The sequence below is a fragment of the Oncorhynchus tshawytscha genome, linkage group LG16 (genome assembly GCF_018296145.1).
Source record: "Oncorhynchus tshawytscha isolate Ot180627B linkage group LG16, Otsh_v2.0, whole genome shotgun sequence".
In the NCBI taxonomy this organism is placed as follows: Eukaryota; Metazoa; Chordata; class Actinopteri; order Salmoniformes; family Salmonidae; genus Oncorhynchus; species Oncorhynchus tshawytscha.
In genome coordinates this window covers 76620508-76642900 of record NC_056444.1, presented here as the reverse complement: position 1 = coordinate 76642900, position 22393 = coordinate 76620508, and the positions used below count along the sequence as shown (strand labels likewise).

The window sequence follows — 22393 nt, the reverse complement described above, 5'->3', positions numbered from 1 at the left end:
CACACACACACACACACACACACACACACACACACACACACACACACACACACACACACACACACACACACACACACACACACACACACACACACACACACACACACACACACACACACACACACACACACACACACACACACACACACACACACACACACACACACACACACACACACACACACACACACACACACACACACACACACACACACACACACACACACACACACACACACACACACACACACACACACACACACACACACACACACACACACACACACACACACACACACACACACACACACACACACACACACACACACACACACACACACACACACACACACACACACACACACACACACACACACACACACACACACACACACACACACACACACACACACACACACACACACACACACACACACACACACACACACACACACACACACACACACACACACACACACACACACACACACACACACACACACACACACACACACACACACACACACACACACACACACACACACACACACACACACACACACACACACACACACACACACACACACACACACACACACACACACACACACACACACACACACACACACACACACACACACACACACACACACACACACACACACACACACACACACACACACACACACACACACACACACACACACACACACACACACACACACACACACACACACACACACACACACACACACACACACACACACACACACACACACACACACACACACACACACACACACACACACACACACACACACACACACACACACACACACACACACACACACACACACACACACACACACACACACACACACACACACACACACACACACACACACACACACACACACACACACACACACACACACACACACACACACACACACACACACACACACACACACACACACACACACACACACACACACACACACACACACACACACACACACACACACACACACACACACACACACACACACACACACACACACACACACACACACACACACACACACACACACACACACACACACACACACACACACACACACACACACACACACACACACACACACACACACACACACACACACACACACACACACACACCCTTAATCATCACTGTTTGCCAGGTACGACAACAAGGACACAACACAGTGTGATGACAGAACAAACATAGAATAGAAATTAGTCCTTTGCCTTTTTCCCAAGACACACAGACACATACACACACACACATTGAGAGGAGCAGCGTCAGCCGCGGTGCGATGCTCCTGGAGGGTGCCTTGTTCTACGGTACAACCTGGGATCAGAGACCAGCAGCCCTCTTGTTACCAGTTCAGTTCCCATTTCATTATCACCCGCGTCTTAAACTATGGCTTTTTCCCAAATTGCACTCTATTCCTTAAATAGGGCACTATATCAGAGGAGGCTGGTGAGAGGAGCTATAGACAGGAGGCAGAGGAGAAGACAGGCTCATTGTAATGGCTGGAATGGAATCAATGGAATGGTACCAAACACATCAAACAAATGGAAACATTGATTTCATTCCAGCCATTACATTGAGCCTGTCCTCCTATTGCTCCTCCCACTAGCCTCCTCTGCACTACATAGGGAAAAGAGTCCTTTAGGCTACTTGCCACCCCCGAGGCAATGAAATACACAGAATCCAAAAACTGAAGCATGTCAAGCATGAATAAAACGTGTTCTGTTTTGATGGAGCGGTATTTGGCAGGCATTGTTGAACAAGCTCCAGGTGGTCAGTTCTATCAGATCAGACTGAACAGGCTCAGTGGCTGGTGTTATGTAGCATCCCGTGGGAGTTGTTTCCGATGGCCTAATTAACACAGCCCTCTGTAGACTCCCTGCTGTGTGGCCAGCCTGTCAGAACACTACCCACCGTGAGGTACCCCACAGGGAACCAGAATATCAGACAAATGAACCAGAACCCAGCCAAAGATTAAGGACATTGAATTAATTAAATATTATTTGAAATCTTTCATATACTTTGAGTGTTTGATTTAACCTGCCTGGAGTTCCCCAGATCGGTGTGTTTGCCATTTCGGTGTGTTTGCCATTTCGGTGTGTTTACCATTTCGGTGTGTTTGCCATTCTATTGGTTCCAATGTTCAAATCAAATCAAATGCTATTCGTCACATGTGCCGAATACAATAGGGTGTATACCTTACAGTGAAATGACCCTAACCGACAGTGCCGTTTCAAAAAATACAGATAAGAATATGAGATAAAAGTAATAAGTAATTAAAGAGGAGCAGTAAAAAATAACAATATATACAGGGGGGTGGCGGTACAGAGTCAATGTGCAAATGCACCGGTTAGTTGAGGTAGTATGTACATGTAGGTAGAGTTATTAAAGTGACTATGCATAGATGACAACAGAGAGTGGCAGTGGTGTGGTGTGGAGGGGGAGGGCAATGTGAATAGTCTGGGTAGCCTTTGACTAGATGTTCAGGAGTCTTATGGCTTGGGGGTAGAAGCTGTTTAGAAGCCTCTTGGACCTAGACTTGGCGCTCCGGTACCGCTTGCTCTGTGATAGCAGAGAGAACAGTCTATGACTAGGGTGGCTGGAGTCTTTGACAATTTTCAGGGCCTTCCTCTGACACCACCTGGTATAGAGGTCCTGGATGGCAGGAAGCTTGGCCCCAGTGATGTACTGGGCAGTTCGTACTGCCCTGTGTAGTGCCTCGCGGTCGGAAGCCGAGCAGTTGCCTCCGATGGTGCAGCTGTAGAACCTTTTGAGGATCTGGGGACCCATGCCAAATCTTTTCAGTCTCCTGAGGGGGGATATGTCTTGACATTCCAAGTTCAAGACTGTCATGGTGTGCTTGGACCATGTTAGTTTGTTGGTGATGTGGACACCAAGGAACTTGAAGCTCTCAACCTGCTCCACTGCAGCCCCGTCAATGATAATGGGGGCATGCTCAGTCCTCTTTTTCCTGTAATCCACAATCATCTCCTTTGTCTTGATCACGTTGAGGGAGAGGTTGTTGTCCTGGCACCACACGGCCAGGTCTCTGACCTCCACCCTATAGGCTGTCTTGTTGTTGTCTGTGATCAGGCCTACCACTGTTGTGTCATCAGCAAATTGAATGATGGTGTTGGAGTTGTGCTTGGCTGAGCAGTCATGAGTGAACAGGGAGTACAGGAGGGGGCTGAGCATGCACCCCTGAGGGGCCTCCGTGTTGAGGATCAGTGTGGCGGATGTGTTGTTACCTACCCTTGCCACCTGGGGTGGCCTGTCAGGAAGTCCAGGATCCAGTTGCAGAGGGAGGTGTTTAGTCCCAGGATCCTTACCTTATTAATGAGCTTTGAGGGCACTATGGTGTTGAACGCTGAGCTGTAGTCAATGAATAGCATTCTCAAATAGGTGTTCCTTTTGTCCAGGTGGGAAAGGGCAGTGTGGAGTGCAATAGAGACAGCATCATCTGTGGATCTGTTTGGGCGGTATGAAAATTGGAGTGGGTCTATGGTTTCTGGGATAATGGTGTTGTTGTGAGCCATTATCCGGCCTTTCAAAACACTTCATGGCTACAGACGTGAGTGCTACGGGTCATAGTCATTTAGGCAGGTTACCTTATTGTTCTTGGGCACAGGCACTATGGTGGTCTGCTTAAAACATGTTGGTATTACAGACTCGGACAGGGAGAGGTTGAAAATGTCAGTGAAGACACTTGCCAGTTGGTCAGCGCATGCTCGCAGTACACGTCCTGGTAATCCATTTGGCCCTGCACTCTTGTGAATGTTGACCTGTCTAAAGGTCTTACTCACATCGGCTGCGGAGAGCGTGACCACACTGTCTTCCAGTACAGCTGGGGCTCTCATGCATGTTTCAGTGTTATTTGCCTCGAAGCGAGCATAGAAGTAGTTTAGCTAGTCCGGTAGGCTCGTGTCACTGGGCAGCTCTCGGCTGTGCTTCCCTTTGTAGTCTGTAATAGTTTACAGGCCCTGCCACATCCGACGAGCGTCAGAGCCGGTATAGTACGATTCGATCTTAGTCCTGTTTTGACGCTTTGCCTGTTTGATGGTTCAAAGGAGGGCATAGCTGGATTTCTTATAAGCTTCCGGGAAAGCGGCAGCTCTAGCCTTTAGCTCAGTGCGGATGTTGCCTGTAATCTATGGCTTATGGTTGGGGTATGTACGTACGTACGGTCACTGTGGGGACGACGTCATAGATGCACTTATTGATGAAGCCAATGACAGCTGTGGTGTACTCCTCAATGCCATTGGAGGAATCCCGGAGCATATTCCAGTCTGTGCTAGCAATCCTGTAGCTTACTTAGCATGTGCTTCATTTGACCACTTTTTTTTATTGATCTAGTCACTGGTGCTTTCTTTTTTCATTTTTGCTTGTAAGCAGGAATCAGGAGGATAGAATTATGATCAAATTTGCCAAATGGAGGGTGAGGGGGAGCTTTGTGTGCATCTCTGTGTGTGGAGTATAGGTGGTCCAGAGTTTTTTTCCCTCTGGTTGCACATTTAACATGTTGATAGAAATGAGGTAAAACTGTTCCAGGCAAGCACAATCAAGCTCAGCCACAGTATTTGAAATTATTTCAAATAGTAGTTGAACCCAGGTCTGATCAAATGATGACCTTAACGTGGTTTGGCAGGACATTGTTCTAAGACCCAGACCTGGCCTGCTGGAGTCATGTGCTTTTTTCGGAAACAGAATTTAGGACTTTTAATTGAGTTACAAAGGACAATAAGTCTGTGTTGGGATGATTGGGTTTAGGAATCTGTTCCAAAATAGTTTTTTATTGTCTACGTAAATTTTTTCTATTAGTTTTAACTATACTGAATAAAAAATATAAGTGGAACATGCAACAATTTAAAAGATTTTACAGTTCATATAAGGAAATGTGTCAATTTAAATAATTTCATTAGGCCTTAATCTATGGATTTCACATGACTTTGCAGGGGCGCAGCCATGGGTGGGTCTGGGAGGGCATAGGCCCACTCACTTGGGAGCCAGGTCCACTCACTTGGGAGCCAGGTCCACCCACTGGGGAGCCAGGCTCAGCCAATCAGAATTATTTTTTCTCCACAAAATGGCTTTATTAGACAGAAATACTCCTCAGTTTCATCAGCTGTCCGGGTGACTGGTCTCAGATGATCCCGCAGGTGAAGAAGCCTGAAGTGGAGGTCCTGGGCTGGCGTGGTTACAAGTGGTCTGCGCTTGTGAGGTCGTTTGGACGTACTACCAAATTCTCTATAAAGACGTTGGAGGTGGCTTATGGTAGAGAAATTAACAATAAATTATCTGGCAACAGCTCTGGTGGACATTCCTGCAGTCAGCATGCCAATTGCATGCTCCCTCAAAAGTTGAGACATCTGTGGCATTGTGTTCTGTGACAAAACTATACATTTTAGAGTGGCCTTTTATTATCCCCAACACAAGGTGCACCTGTGTAATGATGATTCTTGATATACCACACCTGTCAGGTGGATGGATTCTCTTTTTTATTTTATTTAACCTTTATTTAATTAAGAACCAATTCTTATATACAATGAAAGGCCTCCTAAGAGGGGTGGGGGCTGGGATTAAAAATATAAACACAGGACAAAACACCCATCACGACAAGAGAGACACCACAACACTACATGAAGAGAGACACCACAACACTACATAAATAGAGACACTACATGAAGAGAGACACCACAACACTACATGAAGAGAGACACCACAACACTACATGAAGAGAGACACCACAACACTACATAAAGAGACACCACAACACTACATAAAGAGAGACACCACAACACTACATAAAGAGACACCACAACACTACATAAAGAGACACCACAACACTACATAAAGAGAGACACCACAACACTACATAAAGAGAGACACCACAACACTACATAAAGAGAGACACCACAACACTACATAAAGAGAGACACCACAACACTACATAAAGAGAGACACCACAACACTACATAAAGAGACACCACAACACTACATAAAGAGAGACACCACAACACTACATAAAGAGAGACACCACAACACTACATGAAGAAAGACACCACAACACTACATAAAGAGACACCACAACACTACATAAAGAGAGACACCACAACACTACATAAATAGAGACACTACAACACTACATAAAGAGAGACACTACAACACTACATAAAGAGAGACACCACAACACTACATAAAGAGACACCACAACACTACATAAAGAGAGACACCACAACACTACATAAAGAGACACCACAACACTACATAAAGAGAGACACCACAACACTACATAAAGAGAGACACCACAACACTACATAAAGAGACACCACAACACTACATAAAGAGAGACACCACAACACTACATAAAGAGACACCACAACACTACATAAAGAGACACCACAACACTACATAAAGAGACACCACAACACTACATAAAGAGAGACACCACAACACTACATAAATAGAGACACCACAACACTACATAAAGAGAGACACCACAACACTACATAAAGAGACACCACAACACTACATAAAGAGAGACACCACAACACTACATAAAGAGAGACACCACAACACTACATAAAGAGACACCACAACACTACATAAAGAGAGACACCACAACACTACATAAATAGAGACACTACAACACTACATAAAGAGAGACACTACAACACTACATAAAGAGAGACACCACAACACTACATAAAGAGACACCACAACACTACATAAAGAGAGACACCACAACACTACATAAAGAGACACCACAACACTACATAAAGAGAGACACCACAACACTACATAAAGAGACACCACAACACTACATAAAGAGACACCACAACACTACATAAAGAGAGACACCACAACACTACATAAAGACACCACAACACTACATAAAGAGAGACACCACAACACTACATAAAGAGACACCACAACACTACATAAAGAGAGACACCACAACACTACATAAAGAGACACCACAACACTACATAAATAGAGACACCACAACACTACATAAAGAGAGACACCACAACACTACATAAAGAGAGACACCACAACACTACATAAAGAGAGACACCACAACACTACATAAAGAGACACCACAACACTACATAAAGAGAGACACCACAACACTACATAAATAGAGACACTACAACACTACATAAAGAGAGACACTACAACACTACATAAAGAGAGACACCACAACACTACATAAAGAGACACCACAACACTACATAAAGAGAGACACCACAACACTACATAAAGAGAGACACCACAACACTACATAAAGAGACACCACAACACTACATAAAGAGAGACACCACAACACTACATAAAGAGACACCACAACACTACATAAATAGAGACACCACAACACTACATAAAGAGAGACACCACAACACTACATAAAGAGAGACACCACAACACTACATAAAGAGACACCACAACACTACATAAAGAGAGACACCACAACACTACATGAAGAGACACCACAACACTACATAAAGAGAGACACCACAACACTACATGAAGAGACACCACAACACTACATAAAGAGAGACACCACAACACTACATAAAGAGACACCACAACACTACATAAAGAGACACCACAACACTACATAAAGAGAGACACTACAACACTACATAAAGAGAGACACCACAACACTACATAAAGAGAGACACTACAACACTACATGAAGAGAGACACTACAACACTACATAAAGAGAGACACTACAACACTACATAAAGAGAGACACCGCAACACCACATAAAGAGAGACACCACAACACTACATAAAGAGAGACACTACAACACTACATGAAGAGAGACACTACAACACTACATAAAGAGAGACACTACAACACTACATAAAGAGAGACACCACAACACTACATGAAGAAAGAGGAGAAATGTATTTTTTAAAATCTCATTCCAGATCCGGATCTTCAGAGAGATTCACAACAACATCTATCTGAAGTCAGAGAGGATGGTGTCAGCAGAGCTCAAGAAGAACAATGCTGTCATCTTCCGCTTCCACAGAGTCAAAAAGGAGGACGGTAGAATGACAAGGGAGCGGGGGAGAGGAGGAGGAGGAGGAGGAGGGGGGGGAGGAGGAGGAGGAGGAGGAGGAGGAGGAGAAGGTGCGAGAGGAGCTGGAGGAGAAGGGGGAAGAGGCGGGAGAGGAGGAGGAGGGGGAAGAGGAGTAGGAGAAGGACAGCTTCTAAAGACTATGAACAACAACCCCTCCAGCTCCCCCTTCTCCCCCCTGTCTACAGCTGTGCCCCCATCAGACTGCTATGACTACCCGTCCCCCTGCCCACAGTGCAGCAGCAGTCACAATGACCACACAGCAGCAGCAGTGCAGCAAAACCCCTTCAACATCCCAGATAACCTCCCCGTCCCCTCCACCACTGTCCTTAGTGACCGAAGGGGCTCCAGTACAGCTGTAGTTCCCAGATCACATGGCTCCCATGGCCCAGTCACCTCTGGTGGATGTAGTGGTGGTTCAGTGCCTCCTAACAATGGCGGTTGCTACTGCCATGAGTCCTACACCTCCTTCGAGCTCCCCTCCTCAGCCCGGCATGTCCCCTCTCCACGCCCCTCCCTGGAGTACCCTCCCGCACCCCCACCCCCTGGCCCTGACTCCCCCTCCATCTCCAAAGCCATGTCTAAGACGGTGAGGATGACTTTAGTGATAGTGTTGGTGTACACAGTCTGCTGGTCCCCCTTCTTCATCGTCCAGCTGTGGGCCGCCTGGGACCCCAACCCTCCAGACCAAGGTAAGAGGTCCAAGAAGCACACACGAACGCACATACAGGGGCTGTGGCAGTCATTACACTTTGTCAGTCGGTGATTGTCAAGGAAATAATTGCTGGTGTCCCGTAATTGACCGTTAATTAACATAAACTTATTTATCATCTCCTGGCTTCCACGCATAGCCATTGATGTAGACCTTTGGAACATCTACATTTAAAACATCAATTTAATATAGCCTACACCATCACAACAAATCCATTATTTATTTTAGACAGGCCTAAAGAAACATGATATTAATAAAATTTAGTCTATTTCAGAAGAACAGAATAGCATACTTCGTGATTTCCTTATGTTAGGTCCTGATCTGGCTATGCCATATGGCTGTGGGCAATACTAGTTCATTTAGCAGACAAGATTTGCTTATAATTCCGTGGCATTATTTTATATGTTATAGTATGAAGAATACAATTGAACATAGCTGAATAAAATAGAAAGGATATTTTCTCCAAACGATTTCTGAGGGAGTGCACACAAATTAACAAAGAAACAGGTCCTCCTTTATGCTTAACTTAGAGTTATTTATGCAACTTTAGTTGTGATTCAAAGGTTGGGCTATATGTTTAGATTTTTTGTACATTCTAAGGCTGCATTTCAAATGATGATTTGAAAAAAGTCTCATGAAAGGCATGAGCTCTGCTCAGTTTCTTGTGCAGGCTGCACACACTTCATCAGTCTCACAATTTGACAAGCACTTAATAATGCATTGAATTTCCCGGTGGCATCCCCTTTGTGTGGCTGTAATGCCCCCTAACCCATGCCTTGTGTGGCTGTAATGCCCCCTAACCCATGCCTTTTGTGGCCAGTGGCCGTTGTGCCCTGGGCTAAATATAATAATTATAATTCCCTTCTCCTGGCTGCGTGCTCTGAAGCACCTCTCACTCACATGGCTCTCTCAGATATCTACATTATTATTAGCCAATGCCCGTCACGTGATTGGGTCTTTCTCACTGCCCACTCTTTTGTTTGTCAGCCAACAAGATGAGTAGGCCTGATGAACAGGAAAAGCACTAGCCTATGTCAATCTACAATTCCAAGTAGTATAAAAATCGCCCTATTCTGTTGGTCAACTTGTCCTTCTGTGTGAGAAATAAATATTCCAAACACTCTGGGACAGTTGTGGGATGCGATAGATCCCCAAAGCAATGAGGCTGATGCAACAGATCAGAAGGTTTAGCTTAAAATGTTGATAAACTATGAAGCTATTTCTTCACATTATAAGAGCAGCAATGTGCACATGGCAGTAGGCTATAAGGGCGAATGTTCCAAATTCAATCAATTAGTGGGAAAACACCATTCTTAAAAGTGATCACAAATGCATTAACGCTTTAAAACTTGTTCAGGATTGGTGGGTCCCCTGCGGGACAGTTTAGCTGAAGTAGGCTAATGCGATTAGCATGAGGTTGTATGTAACAAGAATATTTTCATTTTAAGAAGTTATTTGGCCACTTTAGTTGTGATACAAACCTTATCAAAACATATAGACCTATGGGCTAGGCTACATGAGGTGTGATACTAACCTTATTAAAACATATAGGCCTATGGGCTAGGCTACATGAGGTGTGATACTAACCTTATTAAAACATATAGGCCTATGGGCTAGGCTACATGAGGTGTGATACAAACCTTATTAAAACATATAGGCCTATGGGCTAGACTACATGAGGTGTGATACTAACCTTATTAAAACATATAGGCCTATGGGCTAGGCTACATGAGGTGTGATACAAACCTTATTAAAACGTATAGGCCTATGGGCTAGACTACATGAGGTGTGATAGTGACCTTATTAAAACATATAGGCCTATGGGCTAGACTACATGAGGTGTGATACGAACCTTATTAAAACGTATAGGCCTATGGGCTAGGCTACATGAGGTGTGATACTAACCTTATTAAAACATATAGGCCTATGGGCTAGACTACATGAGGTGTGATACTAACCTTATTAAAACATATAGGCCTATGGGCTAGACTACATGAGGTATGATACTGACCTTATTAAAACATATAGGCCTATGGGCTAGGCTACATGAGGTGTGATACTAGCCTTATTAAAACATATAGGCCTATGGGCTAGACTACATGAGGTGTGATACTAACCTTATTAAAACATATAGGCCTATGGGCTAGACTAGATGAGGTGTGATACTAACCTTATTAAAACATATAGGCCTATGGGCTAGACTACATGAGGTGTGATACTAGCCTTATTAAAACATATAGGCCTATGGGCTAGGCTACATGAGGTGTGATACTAACCTTATTAAAACATATAGGCCTATGGGCTAGACTACATGAGGTGTGATACTAACCTTATTAAAACATATAGGCCTATGGGCTAGACTACATGAGGTGTGATACTAACCTTATTAAAACATATAGGCCTATGGGCTAGACTACATGAGGTGTGATACTAACCTTATTAAAACATATAGGCCTATGGGCTAGACTACATGAGGTGTGATACTAACCTTATTAAAACATATAGGCCTATGGGCTAGACTACATGAGGTGTGATACTAACCTTATTAAAACATATAGGCCTATGGGCTAGACTACATGAGGTGTATGACTATGATTTGAAAACGTTGCAATAAAAGGCATGCGCTGTTTCTTGCCTTACTGCACACAAGCTGGGCTTCATTCACAAGTGATAATGTATCATTCACAAGTGATAATGTATCATTCACAAGTGATAATATATCATTCACAAGTGATAATGTATCATTCACAAATATTTTCACCGATCAGACTATTCTTGATTTAATCTTGTCTTTACATATACTAAATAATATATGTGTGAAATTAGTTTGGATTTAGAATGGCCATTATCATGCACCTGTCTCGGAACGGGCAAATACATGTCATCTATGCACTTCAATAGCGAATGGAGGACGCAAGCAAAGCAATGTGCTTAATATTAGGAAACTTGAGAAATAAATATAGTCAGCCTATAAAAAGCTAATGGGATCTCTGTTTTCTCACGCAAATTAATAGCCTAAAGATATGATGCGCAACATTAGCTCATGGGCTCTCATTAAATCACATCAAACTATATTTGCCACATGCAGGCTAAAATAAAAAGTAATAATAAAAAGTACCACAATAAAATTAACAATAACGAGTCTATATACAGAAGGCACCGGTACCGAGTCAGTGTGCGGAGGTACAGTCTAGTTGTGGTAATCTGTACATGTAGGTGGGGGTGAGGTGACTATGCATAGGTAACAAACAAACAGCGAGTAGCAGCAGTGTACAAGAGTGGTGATTTTTATGAATTGTCCAGCAGTCTAATGGCTTGGGAGTAGAAGCTGCTGAGGAGCCTTTTGGTCCTAGACTTGGCGCTCTGGTACCGCTTGCCGTGCGTTAGCAGAGAAAACAGTCTATGGGTGATGGGAGTCTCTGACAATCTTATGGGCTTTCCTCTGACACCACCTATTGTATAGGTCCTGGATGGCAGGAAGCTTGGTCCCAGTGATGTACTGGGCTGTTCGCACTACCCTCTGTAGCGCCTTACGGTCAGATGCCGAGCAGGTGCCATACCAGGTGGTGATGCAACCAGTCAGGATGCTCTCGATAGTGCAGCTGTAGAACCTTTTGAGGATCTGGGGACCCATGCCAAATCTTGGTGGTCTCCTGGGAGGGAAAAGGTTTTGTTGTGCCCTCTTCACGACTGTCTTGGTATGTTTGGACCATGATAGTTCGTTGGTGATGTGAACATCAAGGAACTTGAAGCTCTCGACCCGCTCCACCATAATCCTGTCGATGTTAATGGGGGCCTGTTCGGCCCGCCTTTTCCTGTAGTCCACGATCAGCTCCTTGGTCTTGCTCACATTGAGGGAGAGGTTGTTGTCATGGCACCACACTGCCAGTTCTCTGACCTCCTCCCTACAGGCCGTCTCATCGTTGTCGTATTAAGTGTTTGATTTGATTTTCAATTACGTTTGCATTGATGTCAGAATGATTAGAGGGACAATAGTGCCGAATTTGACTGAGGTCATGACCGCCGGTGTGTCGGTAATGCGGTCACCATAACAGCCCTACACATTCACACACACACAGAAACACGCATGCACATAGTACACACAGAAACACACACACAGAAACACACACTGAGCACACTGAGCTCCTCTGTATGTCCAAAAACACCCTGGAGTTTGCCTTAGATTTCAATACAGAGTGAATTTGATTCCTTTCAACCTCTAGACCCCAAGTCGTATTCTAAGTTTAATTTTGGGAATAAATCTATGGTGAATATAATATTTTAGTCATTGAGGTCAAAATAAATATGATCTTCTCTTCATATCCAGAACAGTGGAGGCTGGTGGGAGGATGTCTCATAATAATACAACGCATGAAAACCAAGTGTTTGATCAGTTATACCTGTCGATTTATCCCGTTGCATCCATTACTATGAGCACTTGCTCTGATTCACTGATTGACTATAATTTATGTAACACCACCGTAACATAACTCAACTCAACTAGCACTCTGTCAAGTGTTGGAGAGAAAGCCTATGTTGTTGTCCAAGTTTAGCTGGCAGTGCATGGTAAAGCAAAGCAGAGCACATCAATAAGCCAAGTCATCGCTGACAGTACAGCTGCCTTCCAACTTCTAAACTCTGGGTTTATTTTTTCTTCTCTCATCTGAAGCACAGAACACTCCTCAGCGTCAGTAAATTACCTGTTTTCATCCCCTGTTGCTCGCACACCCCTTACAGGTGTTCACATTTGTGTCCTAGAGAGGGAGGAGGTCAGTGCAGAGAGGGAGGAGGTCAGTGCAGAGTGTCCTAGAGACGGAGGAGGTCAGTGCAGAGAGGGAGGAGGTCAGTGCAGAGAGGGAGGAGGTCAGTGCAGAGTGTCCTAGAGACGGAGGAGGTCAGTGCAGAGAGGGAGGAGGTCAGTGCAGAGAGGGAGGAGGTCAGTGCAGAGAGGGAGGAGGTCAGTGCATAGTGTCCTAGAGGCGGAGGAGGTCAGTGCAGAGAGGGAGGAGGTCAGTGCATAGTGTCCTAGAGGCGGAGGAGGTCAGTGCAGAGTGTCCTAGAGACGGAGGAGGTCAGTGCAGAGAGGGAGGAGGTCAGTGCAGAGAGGGAGGAGGTCAGTGCAGAGAGGGAGGAGGTCAGTGCATAGTGTCCTAGAGGCGGAGGAGGTCAGTGCAGAGATGGAGGTCAGTGCAGTGACCTAGAGAGGGAGGAGGTCAGTGCAGATTGTCCTAGAGAGGGAGGAGGTCAGTGCAGAGAGGGAGGAGGTCAGTGCAGATTGTCCTAGAGAGGGAGGAGGTCAGTGCATAGTGTCCTAGAGGTGGAGGAGGTCAGTGCAGAGATGGAGTTCAGTGCAGATTGTCCTAGAGAGGGAGGAGGTCAGTGCAGAGTGTCTTAGAGAGGGAGGATGTCAGTGCAGATTGCCCTAGAGAGGGAGGAGGTCAGTGCAGAATGTCCTAGAGAGGGAGGAGGTCAGTGCAGAGTGTCCTAGAGAGCGAGGAGGCCAGCACAGATTGTCATACATAAAAACTGAATATCAGAAGTTAGAAGTGGCCTAATTATATAGGTAAAGTTTCAAGGTTTTTGTTCCAGAAGGAAATTTACAGGACTTGTAATAGAGCCAAAAACTGGGGAATCGTGAACAGTTAGTACCATTATTCAGTACGGAAACGATTATATATTCATTTTTCTCTGTTGTTCCCAAAGAAAAGGAGGGGATTTATGACCTTTACCTCTTTATTGTGGTGTCCCAAGTGGCACAACTCATCGATCCTTTTCACGGATGGGCTATTACAGCAGACGACTGGAGATATATGCAATGTCTGATTTGTTATTTCTACCCATCTACCAATCACGTCCCTTTATGAGCCTTTCGAAAAGCTCCCTGGTCTTTGAAGTTGAATCTGTGCTTGAAATTCAGTGCTTGACTGAGGGACCTTACAAATGTATGAGGGACAGAGGAAGGGGTGGTCATTCAAAAATCATGTCAACCAACCCCTTTTATTTCACACAGAGTGAGTCCATATAACTTATGTGATTTGTTAAGCCAAATTTGACTTCTTAACTATACTGAAGAAAAATAGAAACGCAACATGAATCAATTTCAAAGATTTTAGAGAGTTACAGTTCATTTGAGGACATCAGTCAATTGAAACATATTTATTAGGCACTAATCTATTGATTTCACATGACTTGGCAGGGGTGCAGCCATGAGTGGGCCTGGAGGGCATAGAACCACCCACTTGGGAGTCATGCACAGCCAATCAGAATGAGTTTTTCCACACAAAAGGGCTTTATTACAGACAGAAATACTCTGTTTTCTTTGCACTTTGACATTATGGAGTACTTTGTGTAGATCAACGACAAACAATCAGAATTACATCTATTTCAATCCCACTTTGTTGCGCAACAACATGTGAAAACAGTTTAACTGTAGACTTTCTATAGGCTCTGTACCGTATATGTCTTTGTCTTGCCGTGTGTGGGTGTGTCTTTGCGTCATGTGTCCTCTCTCTCTATGTAGGCGTGGCGTTCACCATCCTGATGCTGCTGGCCAGTCTGAATTCATGTACCAACCCCTGGATCTATACCTTCTTCAGCAGCTCTGTGTCCAGGGAGCTACAGGCCCTGTTACGCTGCAGACCAAGAACCCCGCGCAGGGGCTCCATACCTGACGACTCCACCACCACACACACCTCCACCACCACACACACCTCCACCACCAAGGACAGCCTCTACTGACACACACACGTACGGTACCAGTCAAAAGTTTGGACACACCTACTCATTCAAGGGTCTTTCTTTATTTTTTGCTATTTTCTACATTGTAGAATAATAGTGAAGACATCATAACTATGAAACAACACATATGGAATCATGTAGTAACCAAAAAATTGTTATCTCAAATATATTTTATATTTGAGATTCTTCAAAGTAGCCACCCTTTGCCTTGATGAAAGCTTTGCACACTTTTGGCATTCTCTCAACCAGCTTCACCTGGAATGCTTTCCCAACAGTCTTGAAGGAGTTCCCAGATATGCTGAGCACTTGTTGGCTGCTTTTCCTTCACTCTGCGGTCCAACTCATCCCAAACCATCTCAATTGGTTGGGTGATTGTTCCAGGTCATCTGAAGCAGCACTCCATCACTCTCCTTCTTGGTCTAATAGCCCATTCACAGCCTTGAGGTGTGTTGGGTCATTGTCCTATTGAAAAACAAATGATAGTCCCACTAAGCGCAAACCAGATGGGATGGCGTATCACTACAGAATGCTGTGGTAGCCATGCTGGTTAAGTGAGCCTTGAATTCTAAAAAAAATCACAAGACAGTGTCACCAGCAAAGCACCCCACACCATCACACCTCCTCCTCCATGCTTCACGGTAGATCTCACAAAGACACGGCGGTTGGTCTCAAATTTGGACTCATCAGACCAATGGACAGATTTCCACCGGTCTAATGTCCATTGCTCATGTTTCTTTGGCCCAAGCAAGTCTCTTCTTATTGGTGTCCTTTAGCAGCGGTTTCTTTGCAGCAATTCGACCATGAAGGCCTGATTCACACAGTATCCTCTGAACAGTTGATGTTGAGATGTGTCTGTTACTTGAACTATGTGAAGCATTTATTTGGGCTGCAATTTCTGAGGCTGGTAACTCTAATGAACGTATAGTCTGCAGCAGAGGTAACTCTGGGTCTTCCTTTCCTGTGGCGGTCCTCATTAGAGCCAGTTTCATCATAGCGCTTGATTGTTTTTGTGACTGCACTTGAAGAAACTTTAAAAGTTCTTGAAATGTTCCGTATTGACTGACCTTCATGTCTTAAAGTAATGATGGACTGTTGTTTCCCTTTGCTTATTTGAGCTGTTCTTGCCATAATATGGACTTGGTCTTTTACCAATCTATCTTCTGTATACCAACCCCACCTTGTCACAACACAACTGATTGGCTCAAACGCATTAAGAAGGAAAGAAATTCCACAAATTAACTTTTAACAAGGCGCACCTGTTAATTGAAATGCATTCCAGGTGACTACCTCATGAAGCTGGTTGAGAGAACTTCAAGAATGTGCAAAGCTGTCATCAAGGCAAAGGGTGGCTACTTTGAAGAATCTACATTTTTGTAGTATTGTATTATTTCATAGTTTTGATGTCTTCACTATTATTCTACAATGTATAAAATAGTACAAATAAAGAAAAGCCTTGAATGAGTAGGTGTGTCCAAACATTTGACTGGTACTGTATATACACACGTGTAGCTATATAGAGAAGACACAAGCACAAAATACACACACACTTCACCGAGAACAGCTTGTACTGTCTCTCTCTCTCTCTCACACACACACACACACACACACACACACACACACACACACACACACACACACACACACACACACACACACACACACCTTTGACCATCGGACAGCCCGCACTGACCCCATCATGGAAACAAGGACAGCTGTGTTATGGCCGGGAAGGAAGGACCCCTATGAAATATCACCTGTCTGTCTGCCCCTTCTGTCTCCTCACCCACTCACCGAGGAGGTTGTTATTGAACGAGAGGAAAAACGTGAGTGAGCCATGAAATACAGACCTAAACAGCATGGAATATAAACGTACTGTACATTGATTCATTTGAGGCTACTGTCTCTACATCTCTGTTTCTGTCTAAACAGAATAGTACAATTATAGTAGGAATGTGATTCCCTTCACGGCTAGTCACTTCACCCCATGCAAGAGAACAGGAGGAATGAACTGCATGCCTAACGTACAAAGCTCGCTACGACTATGCAGAGAGAGAGAGAGAGAACTGGAAAGGACGTTTCTTGGAAGAAGAACAAACACAGGATGACAGGGATATTACAACTCTGAGAGCAATCCTTCGAGAATGGTCAGAAGAGGGAAAGCATTATGGATAAACTTCAGTAAATCAACAAAATGGATTCTAAATGCATGCTTGAGGTGGAATTCAGAATTCATCAACTCAAGTTTCAAGAACAGAAAGAATGAACAATGGTGACTTGTGAAAGGCTGGGGAAGAGAGGAGAAACACTCAATGATGCAGTAACATCAGGCCTAGAGAGGTATCTGAATAAATGATACTAGACACAAGAGAGAGAGAGTAAGAGAGAGAGAGAGAGCAGATATATATAGTACTTGTTAGAAGTGCAACACCACCCTTATGTCTGAGTGTCATGTGTATAACTCATAAACACAACGTGACTCTTCACACCCTGGCTGAGAGACACACTGAGGTGCACAACTAATTAACTTCTGTAAATAACAATGAAAGATATGAAAATAAAGATATCACATTGCTAATATGCAGTGATTGACCATATCTTTGATATGTGGTGTCAAGTGCACGCACAAGTAATAACACAGCGTGTAAAATAAATAAAGGAATTGATCGAATGCAGACCACACAACAAAGGAAACTACAAATATAACTTTTTGCAACAGCACACACCAGTGTATGACCATTCCATTTAAATCGATTCAAATTGTATAATATATTTATTTAAAGTATGTCAGAGGAACAGTACGATCATTAGTATTTATAAATTGTGTAAGAGATTATGATGAATGCATGTACGATATCTATCCTATAATTGTAAAGGCTCCGACAGAGATGTACTTGAGAAAAGTGATACAGAACAAAAAAGACGAAATACCAAATATTTGAATACTACAGTATCTATATAGGAAACAAAGCATAATCACATGTTCAAGTCTTAAGCACAGTAACAATGCAGATGACATTTCTAAAATGAATTTAGCACACTTTAGTAGGCCTAAAATGACTTGTATTGTTTAAATATAGAATGAGAGCATCAAATCCAATCTAATCACATTGTATTTGACACAGGCGCCAAGTACAACAGATTACAACCTTACCGTGAAATTAAAAAGTTAAGAAAATATTTACCAAATAAAGTAAAGTTTTAAAAAAGTAACAAAAATAATCCTTAGTGTATTATGGTGAAACTATCATTCCGTTGATATCAGGATCCAAATTAGCCTGGTCTCAGATCTGTTTGTGCTGCTTAGCCAACATCTATGGTCATTGTCATGGCAAGGCAGACCAAACAGATCTGAGACCAGGCTAGATCCAAGTCACTCACAGCCAAACAAAGTGCCTGTATTGTTGTAGCAGCAATGTAAGATATAGTAGAGAGAGCCTAGCCAGGTCCTAGATCTGTTTGGGCTGTCTTGCCAACTGACCAGTTGGCACAAGACAATACAAACAGATCTGTGACCAGGCTAGGGCCCCCTCCTAGGACAATATGATACAGTATTTACTTTAGTTCTAGGGCCTCCCTCCTAGGACAATATAATACTGTATTACTGTAGTAGATGTGTCTCCCTCCTAAGACAATATAATACATTATTTACTGTAGTAGAGGGGTCTCTCTCCCAGGACAATATAATAGTGTATTTATTGTAGTAGAGGGGCCTTCCTTCCTAGGACAATATAATACTGTATTTACTGTAGTAGAGAGGGTTGCCTCCTAGGAAAATATAGTATTTAACTGATTGTAGTAGAGGGGCCTCCCTCTCAGGAAAATACAATACTGTATTTACTGTAGTAGAGGGGCCTTCCTTCCTTGGACAATATAATACTGTATTTACTGTAGTAGAGGGGCCTGCCTCCTATGGCAATTCAGTACTGTATTGACTGTAGTAGAGGGGCCTCCCTCCTAGGACAATACAATACTGGATTTACTGTAGTAGAGGGGCCTCCCTCCTAGAACAATACAATACTGTATTTACTGTAGTAGAGGGGCCTCCCTCCTAGAACAATACAATACTGTATTTACTGTAGTAGAGAGGCCTCCCTCCTAGAACAATACAATACTGTATTTACTGTAGTAGAGAGGGTTGCCTCCTAGGAAAATATAGTATTTAACTGATTGTAGTAGAGGGGCCTTCCTCTCAGGAAAATACAATACTGTATTTACTGTAGTAGAGGGGCCTTCCTTCCTTGGACAATATAATACTGTATTTACTGTAGTAGAGGGGCCTGCCTCCTATGGCAATTCAGTACTGTATTGACTGTAGTAGAGGGGCCTCCCTCCTAGGACAATACAATACTGGATTTACTGTAGTAGAGGGGCCTCCCTCCTAGAACAATACAATACTGTATTTACTGTAGTAGAGGGGCCTCCCTCCTAGAACAATACAATACTGTATTTACTGTAGTAGAGGGGCCTCCCTCCTAGAACAATACAATACTGTATTTACTGTAGTAGAGGGGCCTCCCTCCTAGAACAATACAATACTGTATATACTGTAGTAGAGGGGCCTCCCTCCTAGAACAATACAATACTGTATATACTGTAGTAGAGGGGCCTCCCTCTCTTTTAGGATGAATCTAACCAGGTTATTATTAGGCAGACAGACAAACCACAAAGGACAGGGATCAGTTTCATATTACATCAGACTGTGAGTCATGCTATATGTTCCAGATATGTTTATATCTCTTATTTATTCTATGTCTAAACAAACGAGAAATGTAAATATGTCAGTTCACATTGTTACTTCCTTCTGTTGACGTATGTACAGATGTATGTTTTCGTTATATTTTCCATTCCTTTACTTTGAAATTATTATATACTACATAGACCCTTCATGCATGACATACTTGTGACGACAATAATCTGTTACAAGTGTTTTGTAAGATTATTACTATGAGCTACATACACTGAGTATACCAAACATTGCGAACACCATACTAACGTTGAGTTGCACCCCCCGCCCCCTTCAATTCGTCAGGGAAAGGACTCTACAAGGTGTCGAAAGTTCATTGCAGTTCTTGACTCAAACCAGGTACATCTGGCACCTTCTACCATACACCATTCAAAGGCACTTAAATATTTAGTCTTGCCCATTCACCCTCTGAATAGCACACATACACAACCTGTCTCAATTGTCTTAAGGCTTAAAAATCTTTCTATAACCTGACTCCTCCCCTTCATCTACACTGATTGAAGTGGATTTAACAAGTGACATCAATAAGGTATCATAGCTTTCACCTGGATTCAACTGGTCAGGCTACGTCATGGAAAGAGCAGGTGTTCATGTTTTGTACACTCAGTGTACGTACATGTTGTATCTTTATCTGTGTATAAAATTAAATCCATATATCAATGTGTCTACCAATTTCAAATCAAACTTTGACCAGTGTGGTTTGTGAACTGAACATATGTGGCCAGATGGTGCAGTATAAGTATAGGAGGTCAATTACAGTAGACTGATGGTCATGGTGACTCAACACTTCTCTATGATTTGTGTTCAATATTATGTCCTTGATACACTGCCGAGCCGAGCCAAGTCAAGCAGAACCGTGGTTTTCACATTCCTGAGCCAAGTCAAGCAGAACCGTGGTTTTCACATTCCTGAGCCAAGCTAAGCCAAGCAGAACCGTAGTTTTCACACTACTGAGCCAAGCAGAACTGTCGTTTTCACACTACTGAGCCAAGCCAAGCCAAGCCAAGCCAAGCCAAGCCAAGCCAAGCTGAACCGTAGTTTTCACACTACTGAGCCAAGCCAAGCCAAGCAGAACTGTAGTTTTCACACTACTGAGCCAAGCCAAGCCAAGCAGAACCGTAGTATTCACACTACTGAGCCAAGCAAAGCCAAGCAGAACCGTAGTATTCACACTACTGAGCCAAGCCAAGCCAAGCAGAACCGTAGTATTCACACTACTGAGCCAAGCAGAACCGTAGTATTCACACTACTGAGCCAAGCAGAACCGTAGTATTCACACTACTGAGCCAAGCAAAGCCAAGCAGAACCGTAGTATTCACACTACTGAGCCAAGCTAAGCCAAGCAGAACCGTAGTATTCACACTACTGAGCCAAGCCAAGCCAAGCAGAACCGTAGTTTTCCAGTCTGGTTACTCATGATCCACCATAGTTGCGGTAACCTTGAAGGAATGATGTGATAAGGAAATATCCACGCCAGTGTCAAAAAACTTCTGTGGGTTCTCTTCTGGAACAGAGATGGTCTTTATCTGTCCAGGACACTCTCTAGCCTGGCTTTCATATATTTTCAATCCGCCATAGGTAAGTTCACCAGGAATAACATGGTCACACAGCTATGTTCCCTAGGAATAACATGGTCACACAGTTGTTCCCTAGGAACAGCAGCTATGTTCCCTAGGAATAACCTGGTCACACAGCTACGTTATCTAGGAATAACCTGGTCACACAGCTACATTCTCTAGTAATAACATGGTCACACAACTACATTCTCTAGTAATAACATGGTCACACAACTACGTTCTCTAGTAATAACCTGGTCACACAGCTACGTTATCTAGTAATAACCTGGTCACACAGCTACGTTATCTAGTAATAACCTGGTCACACAGCTACGTTATCTAGGAATAACCTGGTCACACAGCTACGTTATCTAGGAATAACATGGTCACACAGCTATGTTCCCTAGGAATAACCTGGTCACACAGCTACGTTATCTAGGAATAACCTGGTCACACAGCTACATTCTCTAGTAATAACATGGTCACACAACTACATTCTC

General features: G+C 43.5%; 1 protein-coding gene across 1 annotated transcript in view; it reads left to right on the top strand.

The window, feature by feature from the left end:
* The window catches only part of LOC112215238 (vasopressin V2 receptor), a 72298-nt gene extending 56668 nt beyond the window's left edge, over nt 1-15630 (top strand). The window contains exons 5-7 of the mRNA XM_042299664.1: nt 7992-8113; nt 8708-8835; nt 15376-15630. Coding sequence (XP_042155598.1) covers nt 7992-8113; nt 8708-8835; nt 15376-15593 — 468 coding nt within the window. The 3' untranslated portion in view covers nt 15594-15630. The remainder of the gene's footprint in view (nt 1-7991; nt 8114-8707; nt 8836-15375) is intronic.
* The last annotated feature ends 6763 nt before the right edge of the window (nt 15631-22393 follow it).